The following is a 14,904-nucleotide window of genomic DNA, read 5'->3' as shown; positions in this document are numbered from 1 at the left end:
GAATTGTCAATTGTCAACAACTCTGTAACTGGAGACATACATTAATCTTTGTGTGACTCAAACTCGAGACCTTATGATTGAAAGGCACCAGCATTAACCACTGAGCTAGCACGTCCTATATGACATCACAAATGACTCCGTATCTAACAGCACTCCCTATATGACATCAATATGACCTCATCAAGCCACATGTGCTTATTTTGTCTCATGCTTTTCATTACAATGTTTGTATTCTTTCATAGATAATAGGCTTTGTAAATGCTGGAATCTTAAATATTATAGGCTCTTAACAATGACCTATTGTTTGGCAGGACTTTAAGTGTCAACACTGTTAACACTGCACGTTGAAAATATGAGAGTGCATTTGCGAAAAAATTCAATTATGTTGTCGAAAGGGACGTACTAAGCTATATTCCAATATTTTTATATGAAATATCTGTTGTGTTCTAACATACTTGTCTAAGTTAGCTTATTATTTTGAAGATACTGCATTTTACATAGAAAATTTGGCTCTTCTTGTTTTTTCCCATCCAGTGCCGACAGGGCATAACAGGGAAACCAAAAGCTGTCATTACGTAGATCCCTAATCTACGGAATGATCCACGAAAAAAATTAAATGCTGCCCTGGAGTGAGAATCAGTGTTTGGTGGGAACACATAAGAGAATGGCTATTTGGTCTTGTCGAATGCAATAAATGTAACCGACCATGATTAGCTTCATTCCTATGGTGTGATAATGTTGAGCATTGTGTCATCTGGCAGGTGTAATTCCACGGTAATGTTTAAGCCGCCATCCACTCAAGTAGAGAAGTCAAATCTCACGGCAAGATGCAGATTGCGAGTATCTCTCTACGCTTCCACGGAAATGGAGTAATCAGGAGAGAACTTCCAATCAAATTGAACAAATAACTCAATTGGGGCTCCCCAGGTTAGCCCAGTATCGAAGGTCTGCAGGTGAAACCGTGACATGATCAAACCAACGTCTCGTCCATGAACATTACTTCACGAAGCAGAAGACAGAAAACAGCAACAAACAGAGCTACGAACAGCGAGAATGACAAAAACCAGACGTTCAATTTTTGCCTTGCATGATGCATCAAAGATGAGCCAATTATCACGACCGGCTTAAAAAATTGATAAGAATTCACACTGTACTTGTCTTTATTACAAGACCATGCATATTGTTAAACATGTTACCCAGGGATGTAAGTGCAGCCAAAAAAAAAAACCGGAAAAATATTCGGAGACCCCAGGTGAATGCCGTCCTAACACATCCTACTCCTAGCTCTGACTACTTGCACACTATCGTTATGTTAGGCTAGCTAAGAAGTATTAGCGCTAACACATCTTACCCCTAGTTCTTACTACTTACACACTATCGTTATGTTAGGCTAGCTCAAAGTTACGAATACGTCGCAGCGAACTACGGAATAAAAAACAGTCTCACATTCGAATGCGATCACAAAAATCGACTTTCATATGCGTATCCCGTAGATTTCCGCCACTCACAAATATCACAAGCGTTAATTCCAAAACTTATGTCGAGCACCAGCAGTTATACGAAGATATTAATTAGCAGTCCAATCAACATGAATTAGGCAAGGTTTTTCAACGACAGAAATGAGCTATAGCGATTTGAAGTTCGCACGTACGCAACGATATTCACATGGCACAATGTTGTACAGTGCAATGCGATGATGCGAAACTGGAAATGGTGTTTTGAGTGATCGATAAGTGAAAATTGAAGTTAGCTTGCTGCAAGGGCCAGGCATTTTCGCCGCGTTGTGTCTCTGATATTCGAACAATATTCGAACAACTTTATTGGAATTAAAAAAAAAACGGATTTCCGTAAAAATACGGAAGACCTATTGGAATTAAAAAAAAAACCGGATTTCCGTAAAAATACGGAAGACTTACATCCCTGGTTACCAAACTGAGAACTATAATGCAATGCCTTACTTTTAATTCTACTGAAAAAGTGAAAGACTCCATAGGTTTTGTAAATTACATGCTTGTATATGTACAACAGCTTCCAATTTCTTCTCCCCCCACCCCCCCCCCCCCGCCACACCTTTTCTTGAGGGATAGTGGCAGTGGGGAGGATAGTGGCTATAGTAGCTGACTCAATGGCCATAGAGCATGTACATACACTCCACTCATTTCATCTCACAGTATGATCAAATCTAGATTCTAAAAGAAAAGTCACAAAGACTAGCAGTGCACATACACGAATAAATGGTCAGTTTAGTCGCACATGTAATTAGAACTGAAAAAACTAAATTCAGACTTATTGCATGAAAGACTTTAAAATTAGCAACATCTGGTTGGAACATTAGTACATCTGTCTGCCAGACAGCTCATCACATGTTTAGGAACTCTGTGAGCCAGGTTGGACCCTGGGAACCAGGCCCCATTATTGAAGTTTTATTATACCTTAAATAGGTATATTATCGAAGTCAGAATAAAGTGATCTGTACCTGTATATGTATATTTGTATATTTCACTACGAACATCTCGATTATGGAGCAAATAAAACCCTCACTTCCACTGGAAGCACAGATCCTGAGGCAGCAACTAAATTATTTCGGACATATCATCCGAGCGGACGACTCCCTGGAAAAAATCAATAATGGTGGTAATGGGTGATGGATCACGGAAGAGGGGCAGGCCACGAGCACGATGGATGGATGGTGTCAAGCAGATGACTGGGCTGACTCTGGATGGACTGCAAGGGGCAACCAGGAGCCGGAAGGATTGGAGGATGAAAGTCATGGTCATCACCAAGGGTCGGACACGACTCGACGGCACAAGTTAATAATATTTCACTGGGCCTGGCCTTAATCTACCCCAGATTCCAGGCTGTAATCCTTGTGACAAACCTTCCCCTCTCTTCCAGGGGCTCCAGGCTTTCATTTTCCTTAGAAAGAACTTTGAAGATTACCTTCTTTCACAGTCTGAGAGAGTACAAAAATTCTTGTTTTGGATCCTATGTAGCAGTGTTATTACTTTTTAAGTTTGAGATTTCGGGGATCTTTGTTTAATACTTCCACACATTTTTCAGTCACATCATATGAGCCAATGTAGTATCCTTCTTTATGCATGCAGGAACAATTAGTGAATACAGATCTACGTTTCAAACATTAATTATGTATCTTTGCAAAATGCCAAACAGTTTGAAGATAGAAACGTAACTATTTTAAGTCCCCTACGCAGAAAAATGAGATGTTCACAATTAGCCCTTAGCAGAAAATTGTGGCAACCACGCAGGGCTTTATGTTCAAATTCCTTGAGATAATTGTCATCTGAAACTGTTAGAATGACGCATCTGTTACTTGTTTTGGGGCCTAAATCTACTGTCTGTTGTTAACAGAGAGAACACTGCTATAATTAATTATTTTACACAGAAGACAAACTCAGTGGGGATCTTACCAATGGCGTTACTACTACACTGCAATTTCAAACCACAAAGGTATCAAAAAAAAATTCAGACTATATTGAAATAGTTTATACTATTAACTACAAATAGTTGGATAAAAGGCAGTTCCAACCTTTGACCACAAAAAGAGAAAGCCCTGAAGCATTTAAACTCAGAATGTGCATTTTCAATTGCAAAATGTTTAATGTTTTTGGAATACGTCAAGAAACTGGACATGAATGTCAATATTCACATATTCATTTCCATACATAACTAACATGATCAACTAAACATGGACTCCAAAACCTACCGGTAGCGATATTTACCAACAATGTTTCTTACATGTCTCCATGACAACACCTTTTAATGTTAAGGTTGGTTCGATAAGTAACACACTTTCTCAAGACTTGCCAGGTTTAGATGTTTACGAGCAAACCGCTTACCGGTCTCCTTACGATATTAGCACTCTATCTACAACATTCTGGGGTGAACTGGTAACCCTTTTAGCACCTTACACCCTTAAACAAAGATAGCCATATCTGGACAATTAACCCTCGATCCTTCTCATTCTGTCACCCTAGCTAGAAGTAGTTTTTCTCGAGTTTTTAATGATCCGTTGTGACATTGATGCAACAAACTTATATATGATCTATCCAATTATACCTGATGGAGAAAGAACTTAGTTCGGCATTAGCTGGCTGCTCTCAGTTACCTTAACATGTTTGTTGTCAAACAGAGCTTCCATACCTATAAATGCAAGAGGTTGCTTTAACCATCAAAATACTAAAGGCACAAAATGCTTTTAATTACTTCACTGAAATATGAACTGAATGTAAATTAGGGCTGCTGTGACTTATCAGAATTGAAAATTTATACACTTTGAAGTCTTTGCAAAATTCAAAATGTTTATAGTACATCAAAATATTTAGACAGTGATAAGCTGGAGTACATTTAAAGGAGATGCTTGTTTTCTAATATAAATAATTTTGAACTTGGATGATTTCAAATTGTTACTGATCAGGCTATCAAAATATTTTTGATAAACTCAAATAATTTCCAGTTACCTGTCATATACAGTCAACATTGACTACTGGGCCACTAAGATGCAGATGTAAATATCCCAATAAACAATATGAAGCCGAGTAGAAACTTCAAAATATTACCTGACCACCGTGACCAGTAGTAAATCAAAGGGAATGTACTATACAGTTCATGCTGGGTCACATGAGGTCTACAGCTAATTTGCTTTTTTTCATTTCTGAAAGATAGCCAATCCTTTCCTTCATAAGATTAGTAAAGGTACTTATATGATCCAAGTGTTACTTTATCCTGAAGGCAATTTGGGTACCCCAGCAGCATAGTATACAATGTTAATGTTTGTATGTACACATAGCCATGCAAAAGTATGTTACTTTGGGATGTTTGTTTTACCACTTGGCCACAGATGTTTAACTATGAAGAGAGGAGGTGAATCTAATCATAATTGGTTAAGAAAGCAGTAATGACTAACTGATGCTCAACTCAGTTGTGAGACAGGGACTGAATTTTTAAAATTAACAAAAAATATCTGATCTGGTCTTGTTGACTTGTCTTGTCATCATGGAAGTATACACTGGTATACAGGTTTCCAACATTAAAAGATATCCATGCCAATGGTACCTGAGAAGGCATGAATTAACTGCAGCTTGGGTAAACTGACTCGATGATGAACAGAGTAATTGAAACCACAGTAAATATACCCCATAGTATATACACTTAGTATGCAAAACTACTGACAGAAATGTGCATGGTAGAGACTGCTTATCCCCTATATATTCATTCCTAAACTTTGCAGGACCAATATAACTTACCTGATGGCCCTGGGTATGAGTTCTTTTTGTTTAGCAATATCATGTTGCATCAGATTAGAAAATTCCTAACATACCCTCTCCCCCCACTCAAAGAGGGGGGCTGCTAGAAGAGAAAATTGTATATAATTACGAAACAAAGAAAATCTGAATAGTTTATATGAGTAGTAACCCAGACACCTTCATATCTTAAAGTAAACAAACAGTTTGGTTTGTAAAGCGACATTTCCCCCAGAGACACATCTTATGCTGATCATACTGATCCATGTTATGATGCTGTAAGGAAGACAAAAGTCGACAGTATAACAAGATCTATTGACTGCCATGAATATTTTAACACTATGATTATCAAAACTCATAGTTATCAACACATGAGTTATTTTTACTTCAATTTTCAAATTACTTTTCTCTATTATTAGAGATAAAAAATGTATATAATTTGTTTTTTTCATAATAAAAAATAAAATTGGTAAGAGAGAGAGAGAGAGATAATTTTTACTTCAGATAAACAAGGTCTTCCTGTAAAATGAGTTAATTCTGTTCCCTTAAATGTTCATCTCATGAAAAACTTAAAACTGAGCTGAAATTTGTCACAATTTCATGTCTCAAAATGGCATCCACGGTTTTAATTAGAATTATTACTTACGATATATACACACATGACATTTATTCCTCTACAAAAAGGCACGATGGGTAACACAGAATTGTAAACACATGAACGTAAATCCTGTGGGTGAAATTAAAACAACAACAAAAACGCATAAAATATAGCAATACACACTGAGTGAGCTTGCCCAGTCTTGTTAATAAAAATAGATGATGTATTATTACACTGCGACTTGCAGCTCTTTGGCTTAAAATTTTGGAATAGTTCATTCAAGGATTAGAAACCCTGCTGGCAAGCTTAGCATCCCCCACAGACCCCCCCCCATCCCCCACCCCTGTGTCTGAGCTTTATCAAGCCGAGAGCGTTAACCATAAACTTATCACTACACTTAGAAACTAAAATCTTGACTAACCTCAGAATGAAATATTACTTGCTGAAAGAAGCATTGAATGGTAAAAGAAAAATAGAGAGTAAAACTGGAGATCGCAGTGTGAATGTCAAACATAATTTTGTATTTTTTTCTCTCGGTATAGAAGAATATACCCGACTGTTAATTATGGACATGAACATATGATGGCATGCAATAGCTCCTTCAAACAGTGCTAATTTGCAGACCGTACAAACTCATAGACTTTTGAAAAATTAGGCAAAAAGCACAGAATCCAAATACAGTAATTGCTAGTAAAAAAAGGTCAACTTAAATCAATGTTTTTTTAGTCCTTTCTGCTTCATATTTATTTTTTCTTTTATCGTGTGGAGGGGAAGGGGGATGAAGAAGGGGGGCAGACAGTTACTTAACTCTTCAAGACACTATGAGGGTCTAAAGTAGCCAACTTAACCAAGCTAATTCAAAGAACTGCTTTATAACAGAGTATATTAACATCTTTCATGACATTTCTGTAGCATGCAACAAGTTTGGATTGACTAAGGTAAGAAGACATTTATACTCGATCCAAAAGGGCCTGCTGCTTTAAGAAGATATTAGATTTGTAAATTTGAGCTCACTGGTGTAAATCCCATTCTAGCCAAAAGTTTCCTTTTTTTTTATTTATTATATTATATGTCTTTATTGCTATATTCTGAAATCTGCCAGACCAACAAAAGTTCCTATATGGTTTTAAATTGCAATGTTGCGTAAGGATGAGTGGATCTTTAAATTCACACTAACTGATCACTGTAATATTTAAGTTATAAAACCTGTGATTTTTTATGTTCATAAAACTTTCAAATGCAATTTACATCTACAATGATACAATTTGTTGTGTATCATACTTGTTGCTATCATAAAGGGACACATACTTTCTCTGAGATTATAATGTTCCAACATTCTTAGCAAAAATTAATCATGGTATGGAGATGAACTAGACCAGAAAGTTTGACAATTAACAAGCTCAGTTATACTCTGGGGACATGCATGGACAAGAAACACAATGTAATCACATTAGCACCAAGAAAAGCAACATAATGGGGAAGGTCAGAGGGGGAGGGGGAACAGTGAGAGACTTGTAGAAGAGCCTAGATGTTCATCAATGCAAATTGCATTTTGATACTTTCAAAATAACAAATCAAACAATGTTGAACTCAAATGAATAGTAGGTACCTCATATATTGATGTGTTTCAACTACAGGGCAAAAGTTACAAACACAACTAGAATATCGAGCACCAAATTCTGGCTTCAAAAAACTCCCACAAAGAATGCAAAACCAAATTACCGACTAAAGCGGATTAAGAGATTTTTAAATGGTACATTCATAAGCAAGAGGGAAGTGACCCTAAAGCAGGTCATCAGGGCACAGTGCTGCCAACGATTGTAGGTTAGGGTACTACGGAGACATTGGTATTAAGAGAGGAATGAAAAATTGATCTTTTCTTTAATATTTCAAATTTGATTGATGACCTAATGTGTATGCAGGGTATTCTTTATTGTTCAAATGTTTGTATAGTAGTTTTAGATGCTCTGAGTTTTGTCTCTCATATAGTACTATTGTTGTGTGCAAAGAATTCAAAACTACAGTGTGAAATGTTTCCCAAAAGGAAATGACGGCGATATTAAAGAACTTAGCATGCAGAGACTCCGGATGTTTGGCCTGATTAATTCGCAGATGACATTGCAAGGATCCTACCTGTACTGCATCAGATTTGTCACAGGAGTTCTACTCGTAATGCGTAAGGTTGCAATTCATGTATTACACATTTTTGGGTAGTCGTATGAGAACTGTAAGTGCATACAAAATATGTGTATTCTTATGATTTACTACTACATTATGGGTATATATGCATAATAAGGCATGAATACGTATGATACACAATGGATCCTTACTGTATGACCGATATGAATTGATAATGACTGATGTAGCTATTACTGTAGTCATCCATAAAACTCAAAGTTGGCTAAACATCTCTCCTACAGTGTTCATCCGACAGTGACATATCGGTCCATTGTTATTGTGCTACACTTTTGTCGGACAATCAACTCGCTTTTCGGACAACCAATGTCAGGCATGGTTATCCGAGGGACAACCAGAGAAATCCTTGAAAATTTGCCCCGATATGCCTAGCACAGACCCACCACATCAAAATCAATCTGAATTCTATAGCAATTAACGTTTTCACTACTGATGATGACTCAGCCCATGCATAGCTGTCTAATTCTTGTCCTTGTAAAACACACCTTTCAGCTATCTTTAATGACAGACTACCTTAAAAACCAAAAAAGAAAAGAATGGTAATTATTGGGTTTGTATTAACTTTAAGTTAACCGTCATTCATGACCACGAAACCAATGACGTCAACATTTTTATTTCCTCCTCAAGAGGTGTATTAACTTTCTCTTGATTTCTTTACGCCAGAACACAAGATAAAATCCAGTATTTCTCTCTGCGGTAGTGGAAACGAAAAGTGACAAAAGTTTTCGCCAAAGTGTGTTGACCAGATTACCTTCACAGTATCACACCGAGTTTTTTAACAGGTTTACCACTCTTTTCAAAGCCCAGATTTGACAACGCGAGGGGACACATGATGCTTCAAGGAATTAGGCGGAGTGAACGCACTTATTTAGACTTTTATTATTTGAGCAATTTTGCGGTTCAGGGTGCTGGAATAGTCAATACCTGGACGTTTTCTACAAGTATATAAAATAACATGCATCCAACTATGATGCACTGAAACACAGGTAATAGGAAAAAGAATGTTTGGTTCAACTAAAGTGAAGCTTACAGAAAGATACTGACAATGAACATTGTATTTTCTGTTATAAATGTAAGAGTAATTTTTGATGAAAGCACGGAAATAATTTTTCATCAAGAAGAGAAAGAAAGTAGAAAGCTATACTGTCATAAAGTGGGATGTGGGGGGGGGGGGAGGGGGGATTAGGTGTAAATGAAACTGATGACTACTTTGTAGTTTTGGATAGGATTTGTTTTTGTTACATCTCAAACTTTTAAAATTGTCGTAAAAATATATTTAAAACAACCATCTTTAAATCTTGTATAATTAGTGGTAGTCTGTAGGATTGGTACTTGCTTAAATTTATATTTCAATACCTTTCCAAGAATACATATCACTAAAACAGAAGTCCTAGAAGTGGTGAGAATGAAAACAATATATATATATCAATTGCAGACAGAACATTGAGACATTACAACTACCCTGAAGTTGGAAATATAAAGAGCAATTGAGAGCTTTTTTAAGTTTAAGTACCACTTTTTTAATGTTGAAACCCTGATCTTGATATCTAATTAATAGATGACAATTGACAAATTGAAATAAAGCTTCAAAGGTAAGGGCAGAGCAATAACCAAGTGACAGCAATGTGCCAAGTTTGAATACCATTTTTATTTTGTGCTCTCAATAAAAATCCTGGGGAGGCATGGCCTGGCAAATTGGTCAGGTCAGGGGTTCTCAATATGTGACTGGCAGGTCAAATCCAGGCCATGAAACATTTCCACCTGGCAAGCGAAAAACATCGTTCAACATTAATCTGCATTAATCAGGTATGTGGACCAATAAGACCTAGGCGTGAGCACCTTCTGGCCTAGCCAGCACATTGACCAATCTTGCTTTTTGGTTCTCTGTGGCTATACTTGTTTTACATGTAGGCCTACAGGATTTCAAGCTTTGAATATGATTTCAAGCTTTGAATATGATTTCAAGCTTTGTATATGATTTCAAGCTTTGTATATATATATATGATTTCAAGCTTTGGTCATGTTCAAGCTATTCCAAGCATCTTACAATACTTCAAACTTTGTAGGCACTACATGATTTCAAGCTTGCACATGATTGGAAGCATTGCACATGATTTCAAGCTTCTTACATGAGTCCAAGCTTTTTACATGATTACAAGCATCTTACGTGACTTCAAACTCTCTAGGCCCTACATGATTTCAAGCTTGCACATGACTGGAAGGTGGAAGCATTGCACATGGTTTCATGCTTTCTACATGGTTTCAAATTTTTACATGATTTCAACCTTTGTAGGCCTTCATGATTTCAAACTTTCTACATGCTTTCAAGCTTGCATGTGATTGGAAGCATTGCACATGATTTCAAGCTTTAACATTATTACAAGTGTTTTACATTATTTCAAGATTTTAACATTATTTCAAGCTTTACAGGCCTGCATGAATGGTAAGCTTTGTACATGATTAGAAGTTTTGTATATGATTTGAAGCATCTTGCTTTTTAGGCCTACATAATTTCAAGCTTTCTAAATGACTTTGCTTTGTAGGCCTACATGATTGGAAGCTTTGTACATGCTGGCAGACTGTTGGTGGACATTATCCTTTCCTGGCTGCATTAGTGTTAGTAATTTATTACAATTAATTATGATCATCACGCTGCAATATATCATCGGTTTCGTTGCATCCGTTTGACATCTGATGAATTAACCAATCAAGTCTGGAATATCAGAGAAGACTGCACCAGGAGGAAGCGGTACCAATCAATTGGAGATCTTCACTATTCCTCTACCAGCATTTTTTTTTACTTGTACACTTATGTAGCATCCTAAGTAGATGGATTGAACACGTTCTACCTATGGCAATGTGTGATCTATTATCTCAAACTTAGACTCTTCTGAGAAAGGATCAAACAACATATGCTAGAAAGTTAGATAATGGTCACTCGATCATGCTCAAGCATTGTCACGTATCTTAAACGAGATGTTTCTTTGTCAAAACTTGAGCACGTTTCCACAAATGTCTCAGAATACCCAAAGAAGGTCAAACTCTCCATTAGGGGAATTTGGCACTTTTTTAAGATGCTAAAATTGTTGGCCAATGCTGATTCACTTTAAGGGAAGTGTTCCAGAAGTAACACACACAGTTACATTGTTTAATTAATTAATAAAATAAATTAATAAATTAGGTAATTATCTATGTAGAAAAGATACCAGCGGACACGAAGGAGTGTCAAGGTCGATCAAACTCAAATCATTTCCAAAGTTCTTTAAAGGTGTTATACACTGACCATTGAGGAACAGACTGATAGTGAATACATAGGGAATATAGACTATACTTTGAGCAAAATAGTCTTTTATTCCATGACACTCTTTAATCCTAATCTTTACTTTTCAAAAGAAGAAACCACTGTTAGTCTCTTTTGGATTAGTTTGCTCGGTAAATTTTTTTTAAAGGCTTCTAACTAAAAGTTGCAGATCTTCAACTACTGGTTTCAATGCTTGTCAATAAATGGTCTAGTGTTTTAATTTCTAATAAGTTTTTAGTTCTTTTCACATCAAACAGAATGCAAAAATACTTTAAACCCCATCCATACCTCTCTATTCAACTTCATGCATATTCATGAATGGAATGGTAAAAAAAGATTGAAATGTAAGTTAACTTTCTTTCCGTATGTAACTGAAAGGTATTTAACTGAATACAGTCTTAATGAAAATAGGTCAAAATCAGAAAATGCATCTCGAACAAAAGAAATGCAAATGCCAAAGTTAATGGCAGAGTGCAGTATCATTTTCATCCAAAATAACCAAAAAATATTCATCTATGCTTAAACACGTTATCCCATAATTTATGTTTGCCCCCATTAGGAGATAAAATTTGCACAGCCAGGAGCTGAATAATGACATGTCATGGGTTTTTGAGCAATTTCTATAATCAACTGATAAAATTAAATGAAGGCAGCATAATTTATTTCAATCTGAAACATTATTTTGTAAAACTTCTTTCTTTCTTGCCAGGCATCCATCACAGAGATTCGTCCCTGGATATAGCTAGCGGCTTTGATGGCTTCTTCTGGTACATATTAAAGTAACACTGAACTTTGTTAACCTCCATATGTGGGATGCTTTTACAGTAACTTTCCTCAGCAAGATATCTCATGTGATAACAGACAGAATGAGTTATTTACAACTAAATTTAGTATAGTCTTCCAAAAGCCATTATCAGCCACAGTATTAAACAAATAAAAGAAATAAAAATGTTTGAAGTGTATAGCTGTGTCATCAGAAAAAGAGGGGTAGGTATTAAGACCAACTACAAGTGTAAAATAAACAAAACTACTAAATGGACTTTCCTTTTTTTTAAATTTGCAAAAAAAGGCAACTTAGACAACTTTCCTCAAAGTTTTAAACAAGACTATATGCAGTTATAAGCTGACAATCCTAAATCTCTCCTAGTGATTCAACAAGTGATCTGTTTCTAGGTACAGCTTGCTGGTTATCTGTCAACACCTCCTTAATTTCCAGTATTCGCAGATTTGAGGAAGGTAATGAAGAGTATTGGATCTGTTGCATGTTTACACTGAGCCTACGTACGTTCCCAATAAGCTTTGGACACTGTGTAATATATGGAACAGGTGCAACAGACGAGGTACGACAGGAATGCTTTCAGTGTGTGGAGACAGGTAAGTGAGGACCGAGCAATGTTAAATATATCACAGATCCAATGATTTTCTAACAAAAGAGAACGTAGAATTTCAAAGCAGGATTTTATGTTGCATTCTTGTCGCCTGTTTACCAAAACTTTTAAGAAACATGTTTGAATTTACACACATTAAATGTTATGTATGCGGAATATATTATGACATGTTCATTGTTGCACAGAAGTGATGAACTTTGGGCATAAATATTCATAATATTTAATGTAGTGCACCTGATGCATCAGGGCACTATTCATTTCACAATTGATTCATCGCAGAGTATGATTAAATTACAAATATTTCAGATTATCTAATCATTATAGTCTCAATTTTATACTTTTAAACATATATACAAATTATCCAATGTACATTGCATATTGCAAGACATATCGTGTATCTGATACTGAATAGTACATTGCTATGGTAACAGGCCAAATTTGCTACATAAACAAAGATGAAAAGCAGTTTCCATATCAAGAACCTTTGTATTCATTATTAAACAATTTAAACCCAACCTACAACAATCCAACCTCAAATCTGTTCGGATATACACAGACACATACAAAGATATATTTTTTATCTATCTGTATAAATATATAAAAAGCATATATATATATACATATATTTGTATATACATGTATGTGTGTGTGTGTGTGTATGTGTATCTAGATGTTGTATAGATACATACAGTTGATCAATAAAACTGAATAAATCTATATTTGTTGCCTACTCATCTGTGAGAAATCAGATATTAATCTATGTCCTTCATTCCTGTCATTCATCCTTCAATACCATGTTACAGTGTTCTAGTTTGTGAACATGCAGTCAGAAACAGATGCCAAAAAAGTGGATTGAAATATTCATATTTCTTCAAATTTCATTAAATTTATTCCAAATTACTGAAACATTGTACTCTATAGGGTATTTGTACACTGGAATATGTCATATAAGATAATGCTTATACCAGCTGGGAATAAATTCTTTTTTAATGTCAATGCATTATTTTTGCTTTAATAGTGAACAAATGCCAAAATCTGGGACAGGCTTAATTGTGTCAAGTATACAGTCATATACTGATTCTACACGCTTTTAGTTTTATGCAACTATATTCGCACACTTCATATTAGACAGAATGTATTCATTACATATGAATACATGTGTTGGTAGGTTATCAACATTATGTAAAGGTTCTTACCTGTACTATTTCACTGAATTCACTCTTGCTGCATATTCAGATCAATTTTATCTCTCTTTTTAATTAATTTTTTAAAATTTTGCACGTACATTTTATATTGAAAAGTATACATCTTTTCAATCATTTTCAGGATAAGTTACGACTAGATGAGTCAATCAATCAATCAATCAATCAGAAGACATTTATATAGCGCCAAAATCAACAAAAGTTGTAAAATGAGTGGATTAGCCCAGTTAAGTAATATCTTTTCATCTATTTTATCTTTCTCAGTCAAATGTCCAAGTTACTGATATGATCATGTGAGCTGGCTTTCAGCTTTCATAAGTATGAGAAAACCATAGCTTGATTACATACATTTTTACGGTCCAGTTAATACAAAGTCATACTTTTGCCTGCTGTAGTAACAGCAGCAGCAGTAAATCACGACATGTTGATGGCATGAATAATTTAGCTAGCTTGCATCACATAAACAGGCGGCAAATCCCAACCTATCTATGCATACATGCAGTATCTAATTATGTATACGTGCCGAGGATGGAAACAGAGCTTACGGCTATATATCTAACTAACACTATATACAGTGTGCGATTATGATTTATATGTCGGATTGGTTGAATTTCTTGACAATGTTAAAAAAAAACTAGAATACTTCCTTATAATTATTTTCAAAAAGAATAGCTCCCTTGAGATCGAAAACTCCTTTGAGTTTACAGGCCGATACCGTCGTTAAAGGTTTGAAAGTCTGACTACATTTCACAACAGTGGTTCCTGATTATGACATTTTCACCTTGAATCTTAGCAATAATTATCAACATAAAATATAAAAATTCTTATATTTATTCCAAAGTGGGCTCAAACAGTTTCTTTAATTTTACAAATGGTTAAACTATCTAACACCACACCTCTAGTCTATAACCTTATGAGATATCAGGAAGAAAAAAAAAGGGGAAAAAAAGGAAAAAAC

General features: G+C 35.5%; 1 protein-coding gene across 6 annotated transcripts in view; it reads right to left on the bottom strand.

The window, feature by feature from the left end:
- The window catches only part of LOC139958744 (voltage-gated inwardly rectifying potassium channel KCNH6-like), a 149,954-nt gene that overhangs the window by 90,186 nt on the left and 44,864 nt on the right, over positions 1-14,904 (bottom strand). Inside the window, exon 6 of one of the 6 annotated variants that reach the window (XM_071956053.1) lies at positions 6,281-6,301. The exons of the other annotated variants lie outside the window; for them this stretch is intronic. Within the exon in view, the coding sequence (XP_071812154.1) occupies positions 6,281-6,301 (21 nt within the window). The remainder of the gene's footprint in view (positions 1-6,280; positions 6,302-14,904) is intronic. 6 annotated transcript variants of the gene reach the window in all.

The sequence above is a fragment of the Apostichopus japonicus genome, chromosome 18 (genome assembly GCF_037975245.1).
Source record: "Apostichopus japonicus isolate 1M-3 chromosome 18, ASM3797524v1, whole genome shotgun sequence".
NCBI classification, from domain to species: Eukaryota; Metazoa; Echinodermata; class Holothuroidea; order Aspidochirotida; family Stichopodidae; genus Apostichopus; species Apostichopus japonicus.
The sequence above is the reverse complement of the archived record's forward strand: the minus strand, read 5'-3'. Positions and strand labels throughout refer to the sequence as shown.